Here is a 24,214-nt window from a genome sequence, read left to right as displayed (position 1 = left end):
TAAATAAAAAGTATATATATATTCTATCCTGTATCCTGTATGTTATCTACCATAACTACCTTCTTAACCTCAATCTATTCACCCCAACAAACCCATTGAGCCTTAACACATTGTGAATACCACCCAAGGCAGGCAATAACGTTTATTGGTAGTGGTGGGAGGTGGGGGGTTATTGTATGTCTAGTCCTTCGCCTCATTGACCCGCCTGCTCTCTGAAAGGGGCCTTTGTGGGCGGATAAAAAATCTATTTGAGGTCAATAATGAGATAATGGTTTCACACAACACATTGTATTTGCACAGCGCTGGATGCCGATGCTAAGTTGGAGTAAGGGGCTGTTGCACATTGGCATCTCTTTACTCAATAAGATCTTTCTGTCATGTCAGTGTTGTCGGAAGACAATATTTTACATCTTTGTGCATATTCAGGTTATACCTGCTGATAACTTTCATAAGATATTAAATGTGTGTGAAATAATATAAAGTATACTGCCTTATTCACATGTAGAGCTGTTTAAACAACAACACTATTATGATGTAGATACAAATTAAATAACTGAATTGGAACTGAAGTGATACAATAAGGGAGACATTCAGTGTGTTTTTTCATTGTCATTCCCTTTCTGTTTTTTTACTTCCTGTGTCTGTACTTCGTCTGTCTGTTCTGTCTGTACTTCATGTGTCTGTACTTCCCGTGTTTTTATTTCCTGTGTATGTCCTTCCTTTGGTCTGTCCTTCCTGTGTCTATCCTTCCTGTATCTGTACTTCCTGTGTCACTACTGTCTGTACTTCCTGTCTGTACTTCATGGGTCTGTACTGGCTATACTTGTCTCTGGCTATTACATGTCTCTCCTGTCTCTCCTGTGTCAGTACTTTGTGTCTGTCCCTGCTGTGCCTGCACTTCCTGTGTCTGCACATCCTGTGTCTGCACTTCCTGTGTCTGCACTTCCTGTGTCTCTACTGGCTGTCCGTCCTGTGTCTGCACTTCCTGTGTCTGTACTGTCTGTCCTTCCTGTGTCTGTACTGGCTGTCCTTCCCCTGTCTGTACTGGCTGTCCTTCCCGTGTCTGTACTGGCTGTCCTTCCTGTGTTTGTACTGTCTGTCCTTCTTGTGTCTGTACTGTCTATACTTCCTGTGTCTGTACTGTCTATACTTCCTGTGTCTGTACTGGCTGTCCTTCCTGTGTCTGTACTGGCTGTCCTTCCTGTGTCTGTAGCACCCGGTGTACTGTGTGAACGTGGTGGGAACACAGAACGCCAACAACCTGATCACCGTGTCCACAGACGGCAGGATGTGCTCCTGGAGTCTTGACATGCTCTCTCAGCCACAGGTAAGAGCTGATCCGCCATCAGTCAATAATCTGTATCATTAAGGCCCATCTCTTCAAACTGATTCAGAGTCAGCAATAGATTAGATAATCACATATGACATCGGGCATATTGTCATTAAAGAGATTGGTACTATAACTGACTCATACAAACAGTGTAGCTAATACCATGATAAAGCCCTATCAAACAGTGTAGCTAATACCATGATAAAGCCCTATCAAACAGTGTAGCTAATACCATGATAAAGCCCTATCAAACAGTGTAGCTAATACCATGACAAAGCCCTATCAAACAGTGTAGCTAATACCATGATAAAGCCCTATCAAACAGTGTAGCTAATTCCATGATAAAGCCCTATCAAACAGTGTAGCTAATACCATGACAAAGCCCTATCAAACAGTGTAGCTAATACCATGATAAAGCCCTATCAAACAGTGTAGCTAATTCCATGATAAAGCCCTATCAAACAGTGTAGCTAATACAATGATAAAGCCCTATCAAACAGTGTAGCTAATACCATGATACAGCCCTATCAAACAGTGTAGCTAATACCATGACAAAGCCCTATCAAACAGTGTAGCTAATACCATGATAAAGCCCTATCAAACAGCATAGCTAATACCATGATAAAGCCCTATCAAACAGTGTAGCTAATACCATGATAAAGCCCTATCAAACAGTGTAGCTAATACCATGATACAGCCCTATCAAACAGTGTAGCTAATACCATGACAAAGCCCTATCAAACAGTGTAGCTAATACCATGATAAAGCCCTATCAAACAGCATAGCTAATACCATGATAAAGCCCTATCAAACAGTGTAGCTAATACCATGATAAAGCCCTATCAAACAGTGTAGCTAATACCATGGCAAAGCCCTATCAAACAGTGTAGCTAATACCATGATAAAGCCCTATCAAACAGTGTAGCTAATACCATGATAAAGCCTTATCAAACAGTGTAGCTAATACCATGACAAAGCCCTATCAAACAGTGTAGCTAATACCATGACAAAGCCCTATCAAACAGTGTAGCTAATACCATGATAAAGCCCTATCAAACAGCATAGCTAATACCATGATAAAGCCCTATCAAACAGCGTAGCTAATACCATGACAAAGCCCTATCAAACAGTGTAGCTAATACCATGATAAAGCCCTATCAAACAGTGTAGCTAATACCATGACAAAGCCCTATCAAACAGCGTAGCTAATACCATGATAAAGCCCTATCAAACAGCATAGCTAATACCATGATAAAGCCCTATCAAACAGCATAGCTAATACCATGATAAAGCCCTATCAAACAGCGTAGCTAATACCATGATAAACCCCTATCAAACAGTGTAACTAATACCATGATAAAGCCCTATCAAACAGTGTAGCTAATACCATGGTAAAGCCCGATCAAACAGTGTAGCTAATACCATGATAAAGCCCTATCAAACAGTGTAGCTAATACCATGATAAAGCCCTATCAAACAGTGTAGCTAATACCATGATAAAGCCCTATCAAACAGTGTAGCTAATACCATGATAAAGCCCTATCAAACAGCGTAGCTAATACCATGATAAAGCCCTATTAAACACAATGTATACTATATAACTGCAGCATGTCTATGTGACATATGTTACAGACTCACTATAACTAGGTCAGCACAACCTTGACATGAGGTTAAAACCTTTAACTTTGTAAACGTGTCCTCTCCCTGTGTGTGTGTGTGTGTGTGTGTGTGTGTGTGTGTGTGTGTGTGTGTGTGTGTGTGTGTGTGTGTGTGTGTGTGTGTGTGTGTGTGTGTGTGTGTGTGTGTGTGTGTGTGTGTGTGTGTGTGTGTGTGTGTGTTGTAGGAGAGCATGGAGCTGGTGTACAACAAGTCTAAAGCGGTGGCTGTGACAGGCATGGCGTTCCCCACTGGAGACGTCAATAATTATGTGGTGGGGAGTGAGGAGGGAACCGTGTACACCGCATCCAGACACGGCAGGTTAGAGGAACACACGTACACACACAAACACCCACTGAGACACACAAACACGGCACAGAGACACTGACAAACACACACACACCAACACACACACGCACACTCACACAGGTAGACACTGAGACACACTGACACCTATACTTTCAGTGATTGATATACAACCACAAATAGCAAATGAACCCGTGTATAGTTACAGACAGATGTGTACACACACTATAAGCTTTATATTTTGATGCAGCCTATCTCAGCAAGAAGCTCCTGTTAACTCTTGAAAATGCTATTAGGACCTAGTTCCCCCCATATAGTCTCCTCGGTTCTTTCTGACACGCGCTCTCTCTATCTCTCTCTATCTCTCTCTCTATCTCTCTCTCTGTCTTTCTATCTCTTTCTCTGTCTCCATTCCTCTCTCTCTGTCTCTCTCTCTGTCTCTCTCTCTGTCTCTCCCTCTGTCTCTCTGTCTGTCTCTCTCTCTCTCTCCCTCTCTCTCTCTCTCTCTCTCTATCTCTCTCTCTGTCTTTCTATCTCTTTCTCTGTCTCCATTCCTCTCTCTCTGTCTCTCTCTCTGTCTCTCCCTCTCTCTCTCTGTCTTTCTATCTCTATCTATCTCTCTCTCTGTCTCTCTCTCTCTCTCTCTCTCTCTCTCTCTCTCTCTCTCTCTCTCTCTCTCTCTCTCTCTCTCTCTCTCATGCTCCTTTGCAGCAAGGCGGGGATCTGTGAGATGTTTGAGGGCCACCAGGGGCCAGTGACGGGCCTCAGCTGTCACAACGCTGTCGGCCCCGTAGACTTCTCCCATCTCTTCGTCACCTCGTCGTTTGACTGGACTGTCAAACTGTGGAGCACCAAGGTAGAGGGATCTGATTGTGTCTAAACTAGGTATTACCTACATGCCCTGACTGAGTAGAGGAATACAGACACAGTGAGACTGTCAGTGTCACAGACTGTGTTCATGAGTCAAAAAGAGGAGCTAAATAAATACATAGATACATTAGTGGGGAGGGAGGTTATGTGTCCGTGGCAGTGAACCGACTGGACTGGAGTGGACTGTGGATGGATGGAGCGAAGGATGGATGAAGAAAGGAAAAGAAGGGAGGGATGGAGAGAACGGGAGGAGTGAGGCTGTTGACTGGGGTTCAAACCACAGAGAGGCAGCGGGGGCCAGGGAGGCTGTAGACTGCTGTGGAACTGCTCTCTCTCCCATCCTGACCTTTCTGTCTGGAGACAGAGGAGCGCACCACAACCACCACAGAGACGGACAGGGGGAGGGAGGGAGGGAGAAATAGTAAAGAAGTGATGGGATAAGAAAGAGAGGGACTGGGTAACATACAGTATATAGTCGGGAGGGAGAGAGAAGAAAGTGAGAAAGCTATTCAAAATTAAAGAAGGGAGAGTTAAAGTTAAATTAGGAAGATCCAGCTGGCTAGAAGGGTTGGTTTAAGAAGAACAGGAGGGAACAGAAGAGGTGAAGAGGAAAGAAGAGGTGAAGAGATGAGAGGAGAGCACAGAATAAGAGAAAAAGCGGAAAGTGAAGAGGAGAGAGGAAGAGAAGAGGAGAAAAGAAAAGAGAAGGAGAGAAGAGAAGAAGAGGAGTAAAGATGAGATAAGAGAAGAAGAGTGAAGAGGAGAGAAGAGAAGAAGTGGAGAGAAGAGAAGAAGTGGAGAGAAGATAAGAAGTGGAGAGAAGAGAAGAAGTGGAGAGAAGATAAGAAGTGGAGAGAAGAGAATAAGTGGAGAGAAGATAAGAAGTGGAGAGAAGAGAAGAAGTGGAGAGAAGAGAATAAGTGGAGAGAAGATAAGAAGTGGAGAGAAGAGAAGAAGTGGAGAGAAGAGAAGAAGTGGAGAGAAGAGAAGAAGTGGAGACAAGATAAGAAGTGGAAAGAAGATAAGAAGTGGAGAGAAGAGAAGAAGTGGAGAAGAGAAGAAGTGGAGAGAAGAGAAGAAGTGGAGAGAAGAGAAGAAGTGGAGACAAGATAAGAAGTGGAAAGAAGATAAGAAGTGGAGAGAAGAGAAGAAGTGGAGAGAAGAGAAGAAGTGGAGAGAAGATAAGAAGTGGAAAGAAGATAAGAAGTGGAGAGAAGAGAAGAAGTGGAGAGAAGATAAGAAGTGGAAAGAAGATAAGAAGTGGAGAGAAGAGAAGAAGTGGAGAGAAGAGAAGAAGTGGAGAGAAGAGAAGAAGTGGAGAGAAGATAAGAAGTGGAAAGAAGATAAGAAGTGGAGAGAAGAGAAGAAGTGGAGAGAAGATAAGAAGTGGAGAGAAGATAAGAAGTGGAGAGAAGAGAAGAAGTGGAGAGAAGAGAAGAAGTGGAGAGAAGATAAGAAGTGGAAAGAAGATAAGAAGTGGAGAGAAGAGAAGAAGTGGAGAGAAGATAAGAAGTGGAGAGAAGAGAATAAGTGGAGAGAAGAGAAGAAGTGGAGAAAAGAGAAGAGGAGAAAGAGGAAAGGGAGAGAAGATAAGAAGACAAGAGAATATGAGAAGAGAGGAGAGAAGAGGAGAAAATAAAAGAGGAGGAGAGGAGAAAAGAGAAGAAGAGGACAGAAGAGAAGAGGAAATAAAGACCCCATCATAAAACTCACTCCACTGAACAAAAATATAAACTCAACATGTAAAATGTTGGTTCCATGAGATGAAATAAAAGATCCCAGAAATCTTACATACGCACAAAAAGCTTATTTATCTCAAATTGTGTGCACGAATTGGGGAAAATAAAAGGCCACTTTAAAATGTGCAGTTTTGTCACACTACACAATGCCACAGATGTCTCAAGTTTTGAGGGAGCGTGCAATTGGCATGCTGACTGCAGGAATGGCCACCAGTGCTGTTGCCAGATAATTTAATGTTAATTTCTCTAACATTGTTTTAAAGAATTTGGCTGTCCGTCCAACCGGCCTCACATCCGCAGACCAGGTGTAACCGCGCCAGCCCAGGACCTCAACATCCGGTTTCTTCACATGCTGGAGCTGGAGACGTGTGCTCTTCACGGATGAATCCCAGTTTCAACTGTACCTTGCAACCGGCCAGATGGCGTCATGTGGGATAGCAGTTTGCTGATGTCCCATGGTGTCACGTTCTGACCTTAGTTTCTTTTTATGTCTTTGTGTTAGGTTGGTCAGGGCGTGAGTTGGGGTGGGTTGTCTATGTTCTTTTTTCTAGGTTATATTTTCTACTTGTTTGGCCTAGTATGGTTCTCAGTCAGAGGCAGGTGTCGTTCGTTGTACTTAGATCGCCTTTTTCCACCTGTGTTTTCTGGGTGATTATTTTCTGTTTAGTGTTTTTCGTCACCTTACAGGACTGTTCGTTTGTCGTTTTTTTTTTTTTTTCAGTGTTCAGTTGTTTTATTAAAATAATGGACACTTACCACGCTGCGCATTGGTCCTCCTCTCTTTCTCCAGACGACAAGCGTTACACATGGTGGCGCTGAGGTTATGGTATGGGCAGGCATAAGCTAAGGACAACGAACACAATTGCATTTTATTGATAGCAATTTGAATGCACAAAGATACCGTGGCGAGATCCTGAGGCCCATTGTCTTGCCATTAATTCGCCGCCACCACCTCATGTTTTAGCATGATAATGCATGGCCCCTTGTCGCAAGGATCTGTACACCATTCCTGGAAGCTGAAAATATCCCAGTTCTTCCATGGCCAGCATACTCACCAGACATGTCACCCATTGAGCATGTGTGGGATGCTCTGGATGTACATGTTCCAGTTCCTGCCAATATCCAGCAACTTCGCACAGCCAGTGAAGAGGAGTGGGACAACATTCCACAGGCCACAATCAACAGCCTGATCAACTCTATGCGAAGGAGATGTGTCGCGCTGCATGAGGTAAATGGTGGTCACACCAGATATTGACTGGTTTTCTGATCTACACACCTGCCTTTTTGTTAAGGTGTGCGTGCATGTGTGTGGTTGTGGGCACACCATTGCGCGCGGTTGTGGGCACAGCTGGCTAACCTTTGCTTACCTAAGGTTACCATAGAGGTTTACATTCGCCTTGCCAATCAACGCCATCAAACGACACAGCTCTCTCCACAGAGAGTTCAAAAGGCAGGAATGCAATACTCTGAATGTGTTTTTACACTCAGCAGCGCAAATATTGTGGTTATGAAACCATATGGGTTGTGAGCTGCTTGACTCTGATGTTGACAGGGAGACGTCTAGAGACTGAGGGCGCATAACTTAACTGCTTAGGCCGAGTTATGACCTTAGAAAACCGTTTCTGTGTCTGAAATAGCACCCTATAGTGTACCAGTAAGTAGTACGCAATTTTGGCATTCTATTCCCTATATAGTGCACTAGACTAAGGAATAGGGTGCCATTTCGGACACAGCTAATGTCTGATAGGAGACCATGGTGATTTTTAGCCTCAAATTTATGAAATAGGTGTGCTCATTCATGCTAAGTCACAGTTCAGCTGATTGATCATTATTATAATAAGTGTCTCTCTGGCTTGATTGTGTGAATGAAGGAAGCCTACTCATCATACGATTTTCATTCCACTACTTGGCCTGGTTTGACCTGATGTCCTTAGCCAGATCACATTCATAAAGTACTTTATAATAACTTTTCTGCCCCTTCTGTTTCCCAGCAAATGGAACCTTCTGTAGCTCAGTTGGTAGAGCATGGCGCTTGTAACGCCAGGGTAGTGGGTTCGATCCCCGGGACCACCCATACGTAGAATGTATGCACACATGACTGTAAGTCGCTTTGGATAAAAGCGTCTGCTAAATGGCATATATATTCATATTCATACCATATTTCCTATATATAGCTGTGGTTAAAAGTAGTGCACTAAATAGGGAATAGGGTGTCATTTAATATGTTTGTTGGAGACTGAATGAATGGAACAACTGGAGTAAAGGCAGACCAGGATTCTCTCTGTTCAACCTCCATTTTGGAATCTATAGACCAGGATTCTCTCTGTTTAAACTCCAGTTTGGAATCTACAGACCAGGATTCTCCTTTGGAACTTTAGTATGGAATCTACAGACCAGGATTCTCTCTGTTTAAACTCCAGTTTAGAATCTACAGACCAGGATTCTCTCTGTTTAAACTCCAGTTTGGAATCTACAGACCAGGATTCTCTCTGTTTAAACTCCAGTTTGGAATCTACAGACCAGGATTCTCTCTGTTGGAACTTTAGTTTGGAATCTACAGACCAGGATTCTCTCTGTTTAAACTCCAGTTTGGAATCTACAGACCAGGATTCTCTCTGTTGGAACTTTAGTTTGGAATCTACAGACCAGGATTCTCTCTGTTGGAACTTTAGTTTGGAATCTACAGACCAGGATTCTCTCTGTTGGAACTTTAGTTTGGAATCTACAGACCAGGATTCTCTCTGTTTAAACTCCAGTTTGGAATCTACAGACCAGGATTCTCTCTGTTTAAACTCCAGTTTGGAATCTACAGACCAGGATTCTCTCTGTTGGAACTTTAGTTTGGAATCTACAGACCAGGATTCTCTCTGTTGGAACTTTAGTTTGGAATCTACAGACCAGGATTCTCTCTGTTTAAACTCCAGTTTGGAATCTACAGACCAGGATTCTCTCTGTTTAAACTTTAGTTTAGAATCTACAGACCAGGATTCTCTCTGTTTAAACTTTAGTTTGGAATCTACAGACCAGGATTCTCTCTGTTTAAACTCCAGTTTGGAATCTACAGACCAGGATTCTCTCTGTTTAAACTTTAGTTTGGAATCTACAGACCAGGATTCTCTCTGTTGGAACTTTAGTTTGGAATCTACAGACCAGGATTCTCTCTGTTTAAACTTTAGTTTGGAATCTACAGACCAGGATTCTCTCTGTTTAAACTTTAGTTTGGAATCTACAGACCAGGATTCTCTCTGTTGGAACTTTAGTTTGGAATCTACAGACCAGGATTCTCTCTGTTTAAACTCCAGTTTGGAATCTACAGACCAGGATTCTCTCTGTTGGAACTTTAGTTTGGAATCTACAGACCAGGATTCTCTCTGTTTAAACTCCAGTTTGGAAACTAGAGACCAGGATTCTCTCTGTTTAAACTCCAGTTTGGAATCTACAGACCAGGATTCTCTCTGTTTAAACTCCAGTTTGGAATCTACAGACCAGGATTCTCTCTGTTGGAACTTTAGTTTGGAATCTACAGACCAGGATTCTCTCTGTTTAAACTCCAGTTTGGAATCTAGAGACCAGGATTCTCTCTGTTGGAACTTTAGTTTGGAATCTACAGACCAGGATTCTCTCTGTTGGAACTTTAGTTTGGAATCTACAGACCAGGATTCTCTCTGTTTAAACTCCAGTTTGGAATCTACAGACCAGGATTCTCTCTGTTTAAACTTTAGTTTAGAATCTACAGACCAGGATTCTCTCTGTTTAAACTTTAGTTTGGAATCTACAGACCAGGATTCTCTCTGTTTAAACTCCAGTTTGGAATCTACAGACCAGGATTCTCTCTGTTTAAACTTTAGTTTGGAATCTACAGACCAGGATTCTCCCTGTTGGAACTTTAGTTTGGAATCTACAGACCAGGATTCTCTCTGTTTAAACTTTAGTTTGGAATCTACAGACCAGGATTCTCTCTGTTGGAACTTTAGTTTGGAATCTACAGACCAGGATTCTCTCTGTTTAAACTCCAGTTTGGAATCTACAGACCAGGATTCTCTCTGTTGGAACGTTAGTTTGGAATCTACAGACCAGGATTCTCTCTGTTTAAACTCCAGTTTTGAAACTAGAGACCAGGATTCTCTCTGTTTAAACTCCAGTTTGGAATCTACAGACCAGGATTCTCTCTGTTTAAACTCCAGTTTGGAATCTACAGACCAGGATTCTCTCTGTTTAAACTCCAGTTTGGAATCTACAGACCAGGATTCTCTCTGTTGGAACTTTAGTTTGGAATCTACAGACCAGGATTCTCTCTGTTTAAACTCCAGTTTGGAATCTACAGACCAGGATTCTCTCTGTTTAAACTTTAGTTTGGAATCTACAGACCAGGATTCTCTCTGTTTAAACTCCAGTTTGGAATCTACAGACCAGGATTCTCTCTGTTGGAACTTTAGTTTGGAATCTACAGACCAGGATTCTCTCTGTTGGAACTTTAGTTTGGAATCTACAGACCAGGATTCTCTCTGTTTAAACTCCAGTTTGGAATCTACAGACCAGGATTCTCTCTGTTGGAACTTTAGTTTGGAATCTACAGACCAGGATTCTCTCTGTTGGAACTTTAGTTTGGAATCTACAGACCAGGATTCTCTCTGTTTAAACTTTAGTTTGGAATCTACAGACCAGGATTCTCTCTGTTTAAACTTTAGTTTGGAATCTACAGACCAGGATTCTCTCTGTTTAAACTCCAGTTTGGAATCTACAGACCAGGATTCTCTCTGTTTAAACTTTAGTTTGGAATCTACAGACCAGGATTCTCTCTGTTTAAACTTTAGTTTGGAATCTACAGACCAGGATTCTCTCTGTTGGAACTTTAGTTTGGAAACTACAGACCAGGATTCTCTCTGTTTAAACTCCAGTTTGGAATCTACAGACCAGGATTCTCTCTGTTGGAACTTTAGTTTGGAATCTACAGACCAGGATTCTCTCTGTTTAAACTCCAGTTTGGAATCTACAGACCAGGATTCTCTCTGTTGGAACTTTAGTTTGGAATCTACAGACCAGGATTCTCTCTGTTGGAACTTTAGTTTGGAAACTACAGACCAGGATTCTCTCTGTTTAAACTCCAGTTTGGAATCTACAGACCAGGATTCTCTCTGTTGGAACTTTAGTTTGGAATCTACAGACCAGGATTCTCTCTGTTTAAACTCCAGTTTGGAATCTACAGACCAGGATTCTCTCTGTTGGAACTTTAGTTTGGAATCTACAGACCAGGATTCTCTCTGTTGGAACTTTAGTTTGGAATCTACAGACCAGGATTCTCTCTGTTTAAACTTTAGTTTGGAATCTACAGACCAGGATTCTCTCTGTTTAAACTTTAGTTTGGAATCTACAGACCCCTCTCTACCTGTCTCAGCCTATTCTCTCTGTTTAAACTCCAGTTTGGAATCTACAGACCAGGATTCTCTCTGTTTAAACTTTAGTTTGGAATCTACAGACCAGGATTCTCTCTGTTTAAACTTTAGTTTGGAATCTACAGACCAGGATTCTCTCTGTTGGAACTTTAGTTTGGAATCTACAGACCAGGATTCTCTCTGTTTGAACTTTAGTTTGGAAACTACAGACCAGGATTCTCTCTGTTTAAACTCCAGTTTGGAATCTACAGACCAGGATTCTCTCTGTTGGAACTTTAGTTTGGAATCTACAGACCAGGATTCTCTCTGTTTAAACTCCAGTTTGGAATCTACAGACCAGGATTCTCTCTGTTTAAACTCCAGTTTGGAATCTACAGACCAGGATTCTCTCTGTTGGAACTTTAGTTTGGAATCTACAGAACAGGATTCTCTCTGTTTAAACTCCAGTTTGGAATCTACAGACCAGGATTCTTTCTGTTGGAACTTTAGTTTGGAATCTACAGACCAGGATTCTCTCTGTTGGAACTTTAGTTTGGAATCTACAGACCAGGATTCTCTCTGTTTAAACTCCAGTTTGGAATCTACAGACCAGGATTCTCTCTGTTGGAACTTTAGTTTGGAATCTACAGACCAGGATTCTCTCTGTTTAAACTCCAGTTTGGAATCTACAGACCAGGATTCTCTCTGTTTAAACACCAGTTTGGAATCTACAGACCAGGATTATCTTTGTTGGAACTCCAGTTTGGAATCTACAGCAAATGTCAGAATTCCTGCAGCAAAATCAAGCCTTTTTGCCCGCAAATATCAGGGTCTTCTATATGTCTCAGAAAATAGAAGAGAGAGAGATTAGTAGTAGGTTGCTGTGGTCAGGTGTGTGTGCATTCCTGTCCCTTCCCTTGGGAGAGGGGAGGGGCTGGGGAAGGAGAGGAGAAGTGCAGGGAGAGGGGAGACGAGAAAGGGATGGGAGGAGGGGAGAGAGAGCACATTCCTCCCAAGCGGTCTGTCTTTATGTCTCAGCCTGACTCCCACTCCCTACCTGTCTCAGCCTAGTCTACCTGACTCCCACTCCCTACCTGTCTCAGCCTACCTGACTCCCACTCCATACCTGTCTCAGCCTAGCCTATTTGACTCCCACTCCCTACCTGTCTCAGCCTACCTGGCTCCCACTCCCTACCTGTCTCAGCCTACCTGACTCCTACTCTCTACCTGTCTCAGCCTACCTGACTCCCACTCTCTACCTATCTCAGTCTACCTGACTCCCACTCCCTACCTGTCTCAGCCTACCTGACTACCACTCCATACCTGTCTCAGCCTACCTGACTCCTACTCTCTACCTGTCTCAGCCTACCTGACTCCTACTCTCTACCTGTCTCAGCCTTCCTGACTCCCACTTGCTACCTGTCTCAGCCTACCTGGCTCCCACTCCCTACCTGTCTCAGCCTACCTGACTCCCACTCGCTACCTGTCTCATCCTACCTGACTCCCACTCCCTACCTGTCTCAGCCTAGCCTACCTGACTCCCACTCCCTACCTGTCTCAGCCTACCTGACTCCCACTCTCTACATGTCTCAGCCTACCTGGCTCCCACTCCCTACCTGTCTCAGCCTACCTGACTCCCACTCGCTACCTGTCTCATCCTACCTGACTCCCACTCCCTACCTGTCTCAGCCTAGCCTACCTGACTCCCACTCCCTACCTGTCTCAGCCTACCTGACTCCCACTCTCTACCTGTCTCGGCCTACCTGACTCCCACTCCCTACCTTTCTCAGCCTACCTGACTCCCACTCCCTACCCGTCTCAGCCTAGCCTACCTGACTCCCACTCTCTACCTGTCTCAGCCTACCTGACTCCCACTCCCTACCTGTCTCAGCCTAGCCTACCCGACTCCCACCCCCTACCTGTCTCAGCCTACCCGACTTCCACTCTCTACTTGTCTCAGCCTACCTGACTCCCAATCTCTACCTGTCTCAGCCTACCCGACTCCCACTCTTTACCTGTCTCAGTCTACCTGACTCCCACTCTCTACCTGTCTCAGCCTACCTGACTCCCACTCTCTACCTGTCTCAGCCTACCTGACTCCCACCCCCTACCTGTCTCAGTCTACCTGACTCCAAATCTCTACCTGTCTCAGCCTATCTGACTCCCACTCTCTACCTGTCTCAGCCTACCTGACTCCCACCCCCTACCTGTCTCAGCCTATCTGACTTCCAATCTCTACCTGTCTCAGCCTACCTGACTCCCAATCTCTACCTGTCTCAGCCTATCTGACTTCCACTCTCTACTTGTCTCAGCCTACCCGACTCCCACTCTCTACCTGTCTCAGCCTATCTGACTTCCACTCTCTACTTGTCTCAGCCTACCTGACTCCCACTCTCTACTTGTCTCAGCCTACCTGACTCCCAATCTCTACCTGTCTCAGCCTACCTGACTCCCACTCTCTACTTGTCTCAGCCTACCTGACTCCCAATCTCTACCTGTCTCAGCCTACCTGACTCCCAATCTCTACCTGTCTCAGCCTACCTGACTCCCAATCTCTACCTGTCTCAGCCTACCTGACTCCCAATCTCTACCTGTCTCAGCCTACCCGACTCCCACTCTTTACCTGTCTCAGCCTATCTGACTTCCACTCTCTACTTGTCTCAGCCTACCTGACTCCCAATCTCTACCTGTCTCAGCCTACCTGACTCCCAATCTCTACCTGTCTCAGCCTACCTGACTCCCACTCTCTACTTGTCTCAGCCTACCTGACTCCCAATCTCTACCTGTCTCAGCCTACCTGACTCCCAATCTCTACCTGTCTCAGCCTACCTGACTCCCAATCTCTACCTGTCTCAGCCTACCTGACTCCCAATCTCTACCTGTCTCAGCCTATCTGACTTCCACTCTCTACTTGTCTCAGCCTACCTGACTCCCACTCTCTACTTGTCTCAGCCTACCTGACTCCCAATCTCTACCTGTCTCAGCCTACCCGACTCCCACTCTTTACCTGTCTCAGCCTATCTGACTTCCACTCTCTACTTGTCTCAGCCTACCCGACTCCCACTCTTTACCTGTCTCAGTCTACCTGACTCCCAGTCCCTACCTGTCTCAGCCTACCTGACTCCTACTCCCTACCTGTCTCAGCCTACCTGACTATCACTCCCTACCTGTCCAGAATGCATTTAGCAACCCTCTGGAATTCTCTCGCTCTTTCTCTCCCTTTCTGTCTCTCGCTGTCTGTCTCTTCTCTCTCTCTGCTCCCTCCCCTTTATGCCCCCTTACCTCTGTCTATGTCTTTCCTCCTGTCTCTCTCTCTCTTCCCACTCTTTCTCTCCCTCTGTTTGTTCTTTCATTCTTCCCCTCAGACAGCTGTTCCACTAAGGTTACAGTACAGCTTTGGAGAGGGAGACTTTCATGTCTTCTGTTTTTTATGACACTGTGTGAATGTGCAAAGCTTTTTAATTATGCCTTTCCCAGACAGACCCCAAGGCTGCAGTGGGGCCAGACTGTCTACTGCCTCCCTTTTTCTCCCTCTATCGCTATCCCTCTTTCTCTCTCTCTCTACCTCCTTCTCTGTCCCCCCTCTCTCTGCCTCCCTCTCTCTCTCTGCCTCCCTTTCTCTCTCTGCCCCCCCTCTCTGCCTCTCTCTCTCTTCCCCCCCTCTCTATCTCTACCTCCCATCTCTTTCTCTCTCTCTCTCTCTGCTTCCCTCTCCCTCTCTCTCTCTCTGCCCCCCCCTCTGCCTCTCTCTCTCTACCTCCCATCTCTCTCTTTCTCCCTCTCCCTCTCTCTCTCTCTCTCTCTCTCTCTCTCTCTATCCTCCTTTTCAATCAAATGTATTTATAAAGCCCTTTTTACATCAGCAGATGTCACAAAGTGTTGTACAGAAACCCAGTCTAAAACCCCAAACAGCAAGCAATGCAGGTGTAGAAGCACGGTGGCTAGGAAAAACTCCCTAGAAAGGCAGGAACCTAGGAATAAACCTAGAGAGGAACCAGGCTCTGAGAGGTGGCCAGTCCTCTTCTGGCTGTGCCAGGTGGAGATATAACAGTACATGGCCACGGTGTTCAAACAATAATAATAATAATAATCACAGTAGTTGTAACGTGTGCAACAGGTCAGCACCTCATGAGTAAATGTTAGTTGGCTTTTCATAGCCGAGCATTCAGAGTTAGAAACAGCAGGTGCGGTAGAGAAAATGAGTCGAAAACAGCAGGTCTGAGACAAGGTAGCACATCCGGTGAACAGGTCAGGGTTCCCTAGTCGCAGGCAGAACAGTTGAAACTGGAGCAGCAGCACGACCAGGTGGACTGGGGACAGCAAGGAGTCATCAAGCCAGGTAGTTCTGAGGCATGGTCCTAGGGCTCAGGTCCTCTGGAGGGGAGGGAGAGGCAGAGAGAGAGAGAATTACAGAGAGCATACTAAAATTCACACAGGACACTAGATAAGTCAGGAGAAATACTCCAGATATAACAGACTGACCCTAGTTCCCCGACACATAGACTATTGCAGCATAAATACTGGAGGCTAAGACAGGAGGGGTCGGGAGAAACTATTCCGACTCACTAACCTATCTCTGTCTGTGTGTTTCAGCACAATAAACCCCTCTACTCCTTTGAGGACAACGCTGACTACGTCTATGATGTCATGTGGTCCCCTGTGCACCCAGCTCTGTTTGCCGCCGTGGACGGGATGGGCCGTCTTGATCTGTGGAACCTCAACAATGACACAGAGGTGACTGTGTGTGTGTGTGTATCTGTATGTATGTCTCTGTGTGTGTGCTTGTTTTGTGTGTGTATCTGTATGTGTGTCTGTGTGTGTGTGTTTGATTGTGTGTGTGATTTTGGTCTGTGTTTATGTGTGTGTGTGTGTGTGTGTGTTGTGTGTGTGTGTGTGTGTTTTGTGTGTGTGTGTTATGTGTGTGTGTGTGTGTGTGTGTGTGTGTGTGTGTGTGTGTGTGTGTGTGTGTGTGTGTGTGTGTGCGTGTGTGTGTGTGTGTGGGGGTGCTTGTTTGTATGTGTGTATTCGTCTGTGTTTCTGTGTGTGTTTTGTCCCCAGAGCCTCTCATGTTGGAGTGGAGCCAAACCACACAGCCACCAGCAGTCCCAGCAGCCCTCTCTGTGTGGGCGTTCCCTTCCCCACAAGTTCTCCCTAAATCAGACCGCTGACATCTCCTCACTCCGCTCCCATCAAAAGCCCCAACAACGCTCCCACAGCCAACCCATAACACTCCCATCTCCAAACCCCTCAAACCTTGGCTTCCACAACCGATCCCTCCCACCAAACGCCCCTAACCATCCCCTAACGCTCCCTTCTCCAAACCCCTCCACCTAGGTTCCCTCAACCAATCCCTCAAACCAAATTCCCCATCAATGCTCCCCTAACCATCCCCTAACGCTCCCTTCTCCTCCCCTCCCCACTCAACCATGTCACACCAGTACCCAAACACTCCCACAACCATCATCTAACACTCCTACAACTATCCCATAATACTCTCCTCCACTCCAACCATGTCCAAACCCTGTCCCAGCAGCCCACAGACCACTCGTTTTCGGTCCCATGCAGAAGCTAGAAATACATCTTTCAGATCTAAACATTAGTTTGATAGTCGACCCTGGATTTGTCACTTGACCCTGGATGGCTTCTTTCATGGTTACATCCCAAATGGCACCCTATTCCCTAAACACTGAGTGTACAAAACATTATGAACACCTGCTCTTTCCGTGACATAGACTGACCAGGTGAAAGATATGATCCTTTATTGATGTCCCTTGTTAAATCCACTTCAATCATTGTAGATGAAGGGGAGGAGACGGGTTGAATAAGGATTTTTAAGCCTTGAGACAATTGAGAAATTGTGTCAAGAACTGCAACACTGCTGGGTTTTTCATACTCAACAGTGTGTATAAAGAATGGTCCACCACCCAAAGGACATCCAGCCAACTTGACACAACTGTGGGAAGCATTGGAGTCAACTTTGGCCAGCATCCCTGTGGAACGCTTTCGACACCTTAGAGTCCCTGGCCTGACTAATTGAGGCTGTTCTGGGGGCAAAGGGGGGTGCAACTCAATATTAAGAAGGTGTTCCTAATGTTTAGAAAACACTATAATGCACTACTTTTAATGCCCATAGTGAGAAGAGAGCCATTTGGGGCACAGCCATAGTAATTGATCACAAATAAAAAATATGTTATTTATGGCATGTGTTGTCAGGGTAAAGGTATGCTAGGTTACAGAGAAAGCTACTCCACCCCTATCCTCTTGGTGCCAGTATGCTGCTTTTCTAGATAGCCCAGTCCTTGGTCTTTGCCCCGCCTTATTGGGCAAGTCTTCAATCATTATGTAGCATTGTTGAATACACCCACAGTCTGACATCTAGGCTACCACACCCATAGCTAGAAAGGGAATGTGCCTGATCAGAAAACCAATGTTGCATTTCAAAATTGGTTAAAATTAGGTTAGGTTTAGGGGGTTATGGTTAGGGTAAGGTGAGGTTGGTTTTAGAATTTGGCTAGTCGGTATGTCAATGGGATGCTGGTCACAAATTGATTCACAGCCTTAGTCTCTCCCAGGTAGGAGGGCTCCGTCCAGTACTGTCCTGTCACAACAAACTAAACCATCTTAAGGTGGAATAATCAAAACACCGCCCTTCTCCCCCAGAGGCATTGGCCCTCTGTCTTCGTTGAGTTACCGAGGGGCGAGGAGGGGGGCACGGAGGTCTCCCTTTCATGGCTCAGGTCAAAGGAGAGATGAAAGGGGCAACCGCTCCCTCTTTTGGCGTTTCCACGGATACCGTGTCCACAGACCCTCCTCTCTAATTATAAATCAGGTCTCTCGCTCCTTATCTCCACCATTCCTCTCTCGCATTTTTAACCTCTGACCCAGCTCTTTGATAGGAGCTGTGACATTTGGGCCTTGCACTTTTGGAACTATACCATTGCTTCCATTTGCTTCAATCAAGCACAGCCAGCTAAAGATTTCCAAAACTGGCCTCCAGGGTGGCGCAGCAGTCTAGGGCACTGCATCGCAGCGCTAGCTGTGCAACCAGAGACTCTGGATTCGCGCTCAGGCTCTGTCGCAGCCGGCCGTGACCGGGAGGTCCGTGGGGCGATGAACATTTGGCCTAGCATCGTCCAGGTTAGGGAGGGTTTGGGAGGTAGGGATATCCTTGTCTCATCGCGAACCAGTGACTCCTGTGGCGGGCCGGGCGCAGTGCGCACTAGCCAAGGTTGCCAGGTGCACGGTGTTTCCCCTGACACATTGGTGCGGCTAGCTTCCGGGTTGGATGATCTCTCTCTCTCTTTCTCTCTCTCTTTCTCTCTCTCTCTCTCTCTCTCTCTCTCTCTCTCTCTCTCTCTCTCTCTCTCTCTCTCTCCTCTCTCTTTCTCTCCCTCACTTTCTCTCTCTTTCTCTCTCTCTCTCTCTCTCTTTCTCTCTCTCTCCCTCTCTCTCTCTCTCTCTCTCCCTCTCTCTCTCTCTCTCTCTCTCTCTCTCTCTCTCCCTCTCTCTCTCTCTCTCCCTCTCTCTCTCTCTCTCTCTCTCTCTCTCTCTCTCTCTCTCTCACACACACTCTCTCTCTCTCTCTCTCTCTCTCTCTCTCTCTCTCTCTCTCTCTCTCTCTCTCTCTCTCTCTCTCTCTCTCTCTCTCTCTCTCTCTGACACACACACACACACAGACTCACTCTCACTCCCTATTTCTCTCTCTCACACACATACACACACACACGCAATCTGAGATAGTTCACAATTGTTGCTAATGGCAACAGCCCTCCATTGTTATGTACATATTAAAAAACACGCAGCCATCATAACGACATTAGCCTAGCGGTGGAGGGCGGCCTGGTTCTCATTTCCCCTTCACAAACACACAGCCAATTTAAGCAGCGAGTCTGGTGGAAGCTTCCAGGCAGTCTAATAGCAGCCAGTCTGTGGTTAGCCCTGCTCTAGCGCGGGGAAGCTGTCGTATTAGCCGACGTGATGCCGAGGCTTCTGTCTTCAACGACGACATGTGTCATAAACTAATCCTGTCTGTCATATGCAATAGTGCTTCAGCAGGCCCTGATAGCATACATAATCATATATAGACTGGTCCCAGATCTGATTCTGCTTCAGCCAACCACTTTGGCTGGCCTGCAATAGCTAATGCACAAACTGATCTGGGATTGGGCAATTACTCTGGGCCTGCGCCCCAAATGGAACCCTATGGCCCATGGCAAAAGTAGCGCCCTATGTAAGGAATAGGGTGCCATTTGGGATCATCTGTGTTGATTAGTCCTGAGCAGCCTATGGCCCACAGGCTGTGGTGGGTATTGCTTTAATGGGCTTTATGAAGATTTATGTGGCTCATTAAAAGTTTCATATTGTTATTTCACATGGAGCTGAAGCAGACGTAGGTTTACTGGATGAAGACCCCAGTCTGGCTGTGAGAATGTACTAAACATGTACCATTCTGCTGGTGGCAGTGTCATTATACTGTTACAGCTATGAGTGAAACCTGAAATTGTAGTACTTTCCTTGCTGCTGTCGCCTTCACTTGCTCTCTGGCAGTTCAGCCTACCTTTAGGAATAAGTATGTTTGTATAACTGTAATGTACTTTGTGGATCAAACTGGATGGATGGATTGACTGGTGTAACCGTGTGAGCCTCAGGTCCCCACAGCCAGTGTAACCATCGAGGGAGCCTGCGCCCTAAACAGGGTGCGCTGGGGGTCGGCGGGCAAGGAGGTTGCCGTGGGTGACTCAGAGGGCCGTTTGTGGATCTACGACGCAGGAGAGGTATGATATGAACACTATGACTGAGTCTCAAATGGCCCACTACATCTGACCAGAGCCCTATAGGGTGCATTGTGTAGGGATCAGGGTGCCAACACAAAGTAGGCCCACATTACTTCACGGAACTCTTTTTGCCTTTCTTGATCAGCATTGTCTACATCAGAGTGAGTTAGCAGAACACATGTTTTCTTGTGAATGTTAACACCGGTAGTACATAAGAAACTTTTAAGAGTATCGTTAGATAAACACTGTTTACATTTGAGTAAGCAAAACTTTTGTTTTCTAGGGAATGTTACAGTAATACTGTATCAAAAACTCAGGAGAATATGACTATGGGTTAGGTGGTATGTAATATTAAGCATAGAGGAAAAGTTAGTTTGTTATGTACTATTAACCCCAGAGAAAAACATCAACAATTTAGTTTTATCTCTATGGTATTAACATTCTGAAGAATCCAGTTGTTTGGTGAATTTCTCTGTGACCTGTCACAATGGACAGAGCTACGCCACTGAGTGACATGAAAAAGTATGTACCCCACATGAATGTATTGATTTTTTTACATCTTCACATCAGACACATGGTTTTCGGACACCTGTGAAGTGTCATGTACATTTTTCATGTTTTTTTCCCTTCGTGATTTAAAAAAAAAAATCAATTTTTTTTTTCTTCCCCCAAGTTTCTTTTTTGCGTTTCTTTTTCACCACTTCCAGCTTCATCTGGTCTCCATCCAGGGACCGGTCAGGACCGACCCGGTGGGATGCAGGGTGCTACAGTATGTTGCTGGATTGAGTGTGCCGAAACATGGACCTGGAAAAAAGGCAGCTAAAGTATAGGCCAGGGTAACAACCAAAGAGAGGGATAATTGCAGGAACGAGGGAGGCATTTTATTTAATCACGCTGTCATACATTTTTTAAAAACTTTTTTGCATCCATTTTACAATTCATTTGTTCTCGCATTTTGAAATTATTTCCTTGCAATATTTCGTTTTGCTATCAATACTTATGGGTTCATATTTTGCTTTCAATATCATTATTTTTGTTTGCAGTACAAAGAATTTTGTCTCGACTTCAGACGTTTTGCTTGATATTAAGGGCACAAAAATAACTCTTTGCACCATAGGCAGGTAGCCTAGTGGTTAGAGTGTTGGGCCAGTAACCAAAAGGTTTCTGGATTGAATCCCTGAGCTGAAAAGGTAAAAATGTGTCATTCTGCTTCCGAACAAGGCAGTTAACCTACTGGTTGGCTGTCATTGTAAATATATTTTTTTCTTAACTGACTTGCCTGGTTAAATATATAACAACACTATTACTCTATTAAAGGTGTTTAAAGCAATACATTAATTGCACTATAACGGTGACAAACGGGGCCTAAGTAAAGCTGTCGCAACAGCGGTCCCGACATCTTATAATAATAATAATAATAATAACTGCTATCACTGCTACACCTGACTATCAGCTGAGCCTTGTCTGGCAGCGAAGCAGTTCATTCAGCCTAATTTACTGCCTTTTAAAAAAACATAGCTGATATGGCTGACTTGCTTAAACAAATGTGATTTCTACAGACAATTGAGATGTACAAAATATGGCATAAGGGGACGACAAACAGATTAGAGGCAATCCGTAATTTTGATTAATACATCAATGAGAGAGCTAGGACGGACAAAGTCAATATAACTGTTCAGAAATGTACACGAACAAAATTCAGAACATGGGCCGTTCTTACAGTGTTTTCCCTGTACACCAAGTCAGAAATGTAGGATAAATAAAGGGGGCATATAAGCAGACAATGAAAGCTCTTACAATATTCAATGATTCCATTTCTCAAAAACAGGTTATAGGCTACATGTGAACCACCAAGTCAGAACAATAGGAGAAATTAAGAGGTGAAAATAGACCAAATTATTAGGGTGAGGCTCACTACACAACATACACTTAGTATTACTTTCTTAGCTACAGTATACATATCTCAATTTTGTCATCAAAGTCTGCCATTCTCTGGATTTATGGTGCTTTCAAGACATCTGGGAACTCGAAGGAAAAAAAGGTTGAATCATGATGACGTCAGTGATCTTCAGGTCGTAACTCTAAAAAGAGGCCCGAGTTCCAGATTTACAGAGTTGGATGAAAGTTCAAAACTTATTTTCCCAGTCATATCTCATTTTTCCAGAGTTCCCAGTTGTCTTGAACTCACTAAAGTCAGATTTTGCAGTACCGAGTTAAGTTGTTTTGAGCGCTGCACAAATCATGCTTCATTAACAGCATGGCCAATGTTGAATGTTTATCATTTTAAGCTAAGAAAAGAGACCCTTAATCTTAGACTTGGTACCACACAGCCACTCCACTGAATATCGGGCTAGTGATTTATTTGCAATGTTTGCAGTTAGCTACAGATTCCTTCCAAACCACTCATTGTTGAATTTGTGATTTCCAACTTCTTGTGTAATGTTTATGTCCAATGGCCAATCAGCATCGATACGTTTGATCTATAATTTCTCTTCATTATTTCTCTTCATATGACAAGGATTAAAAAGGATTCGCCAGTAAATTGTCGACTTGATTCATGGTGATGACTGCTAGATTTTGAAAGTATGATATAGATATAACGTGATTTGATGTGATTTTATCTGTGGCCAAAGACCTTGAGCCTTCATGGATGGGCACTTCTAATGTAACTCTATGGCAGCACCCAAGGGGCTAGAATTTTCAAGGTCTGTGACCTAGTGTCCCCGTGAGTGACAGAACACAGAGCCAATCACGGTGCAACGTTCCGTATTTTCTGCCGGCTTGCCCCACCACAGAAAGCACTGAGCTATGCTGAAACACCTGCATTTTGGAGCTGCCTTGATCAAGAAAACAAAAAAGAGACCATGTTTGTATGCAGCTTTATTAACTCAATTATATATATATATATTGTTTGCAAACTGATATGTGACACGTATTAATGCCAAAATAACATTTATTTTTTATTATTGCAAAAAATGTGGGTCTCAAAACTCACTGAATGACGGGTCGCCACTGAGGGTAGTGTAATAAGTCATACGTATACAAGCCGTTCTTCAGGCACATTACCTCTAAACTCCATTGAGGGCCTGGTGTGTGGTTCATCTCTTAATATGTGTTTATTAACCCGTCAGGCAGCATTATCCTTGATGTTTCTGTTGGAATTTCTCCTCTATCCCTCCTATATTCTTCTTTCTTTTAAAACAGACTCCACATGACTTTTACCTTCACCACAAAGTGGCCAACCTCCCTGAATCCCATGTTTGCAGGGCTCTTTTGGGGCTATGTGCCTTGTGTGTGTGTGTGTGATGTCTTGGGTGCCTTCTGTAGTGTGGTAATTGGAGAGAGGCTGGGTTTAACGTGTGGTCAGTCCATGGCTGTCCCAAATGGCATCCTATCCTCTATATAGTCACTACTTTTGAACAGGGCTCCAACTTCTTTTGACCAGGGCTCTGGTCAAAAGTAGTACACTATTTAGGGAATAGGGTGCCATTTAGGACGCAACCCTTTTCTCTTTCCCCCTATCTTTCCCTCCCTCTCTCTCTCCCCCTATCTTTCACTTCCTCTCTCCCTCCCCCTATCTTTCCCTCTTTCTCTCTCTCCCCTATCTTTCACTCCCTCTCTCCCTCCCCCTATCTTTCCCTCCCTCTCTCCCTCCCCCTATCTTTCCCTCCCTCTCTCTCCCCCTCTTGATCCCTCACTCTCTCCCTCGCTCTTTATCTCCCTCTCCCGATCTCTCCCTCCCTTTCTATTTATCTCTCCGTCTCTCTCTCTCTCTCCCTCTGTCTCTCTCTCTCTCTTTCTCCCTCTCTGTTGGTTGATGGTAATGGTGGCTCATAAATAAAGCCTCCAGTGAAGTTTGAATTGCTTTTATTTCCTGGAAGGAGTGAAGCTATTAAACACCGTAAAGAAAGAGTTAAAACTAGAATGGATTGGGAAGAAGGTCTAGCAACAATGCAACACGATGGAATGTGAAGAGGCAATAGTCCTGCTGATGGGTACAGTCATAATATGCATCCCAAATGGAACCCTATTCCCTATATAGTGCACTACTTTTGATCATGGCCCATAGGGATTAGGGTACCACATTTGGGACAAAATCATAGTAGGCTGTTTATGCCCCAATGCTATTATTTTCAAAATCAATGATATAATTATATTATAATATTA

The 24,214-nt window shown here is 44.6% G+C and overlaps 1 protein-coding gene across 6 annotated transcripts in view; it reads left to right on the top strand.

Annotated features, from left to right (window-relative positions):
- LOC118397640 (cytoplasmic dynein 1 intermediate chain 1) overlaps positions 1-24,214 on the top strand; it is a 147,883-nt gene that overhangs the window by 115,486 nt on the left and 8,183 nt on the right. For all 6 annotated transcript variants that reach the window (XM_052469951.1, XM_052469949.1, XM_052469950.1 and 3 more), the window contains 5 exons: positions 1,214-1,327; positions 3,174-3,307; positions 4,004-4,148; positions 15,867-16,007; positions 19,922-20,047. In XM_052469951.1, coding sequence (XP_052325911.1) covers positions 1,214-1,327; positions 3,174-3,307; positions 4,004-4,148; positions 15,867-16,007; positions 19,922-20,047 — 660 coding nt within the window. The remainder of the gene's footprint in view (positions 1-1,213; positions 1,328-3,173; positions 3,308-4,003; positions 4,149-15,866; positions 16,008-19,921; positions 20,048-24,214) is intronic.

The sequence above is a fragment of the Oncorhynchus keta genome, chromosome 19, assembly GCF_023373465.1.
Source record: "Oncorhynchus keta strain PuntledgeMale-10-30-2019 chromosome 19, Oket_V2, whole genome shotgun sequence".
Taxonomy (NCBI): Eukaryota; Metazoa; Chordata; class Actinopteri; order Salmoniformes; family Salmonidae; genus Oncorhynchus; species Oncorhynchus keta.
This window is presented reverse-complemented; position numbering and strand designations above follow the sequence as displayed.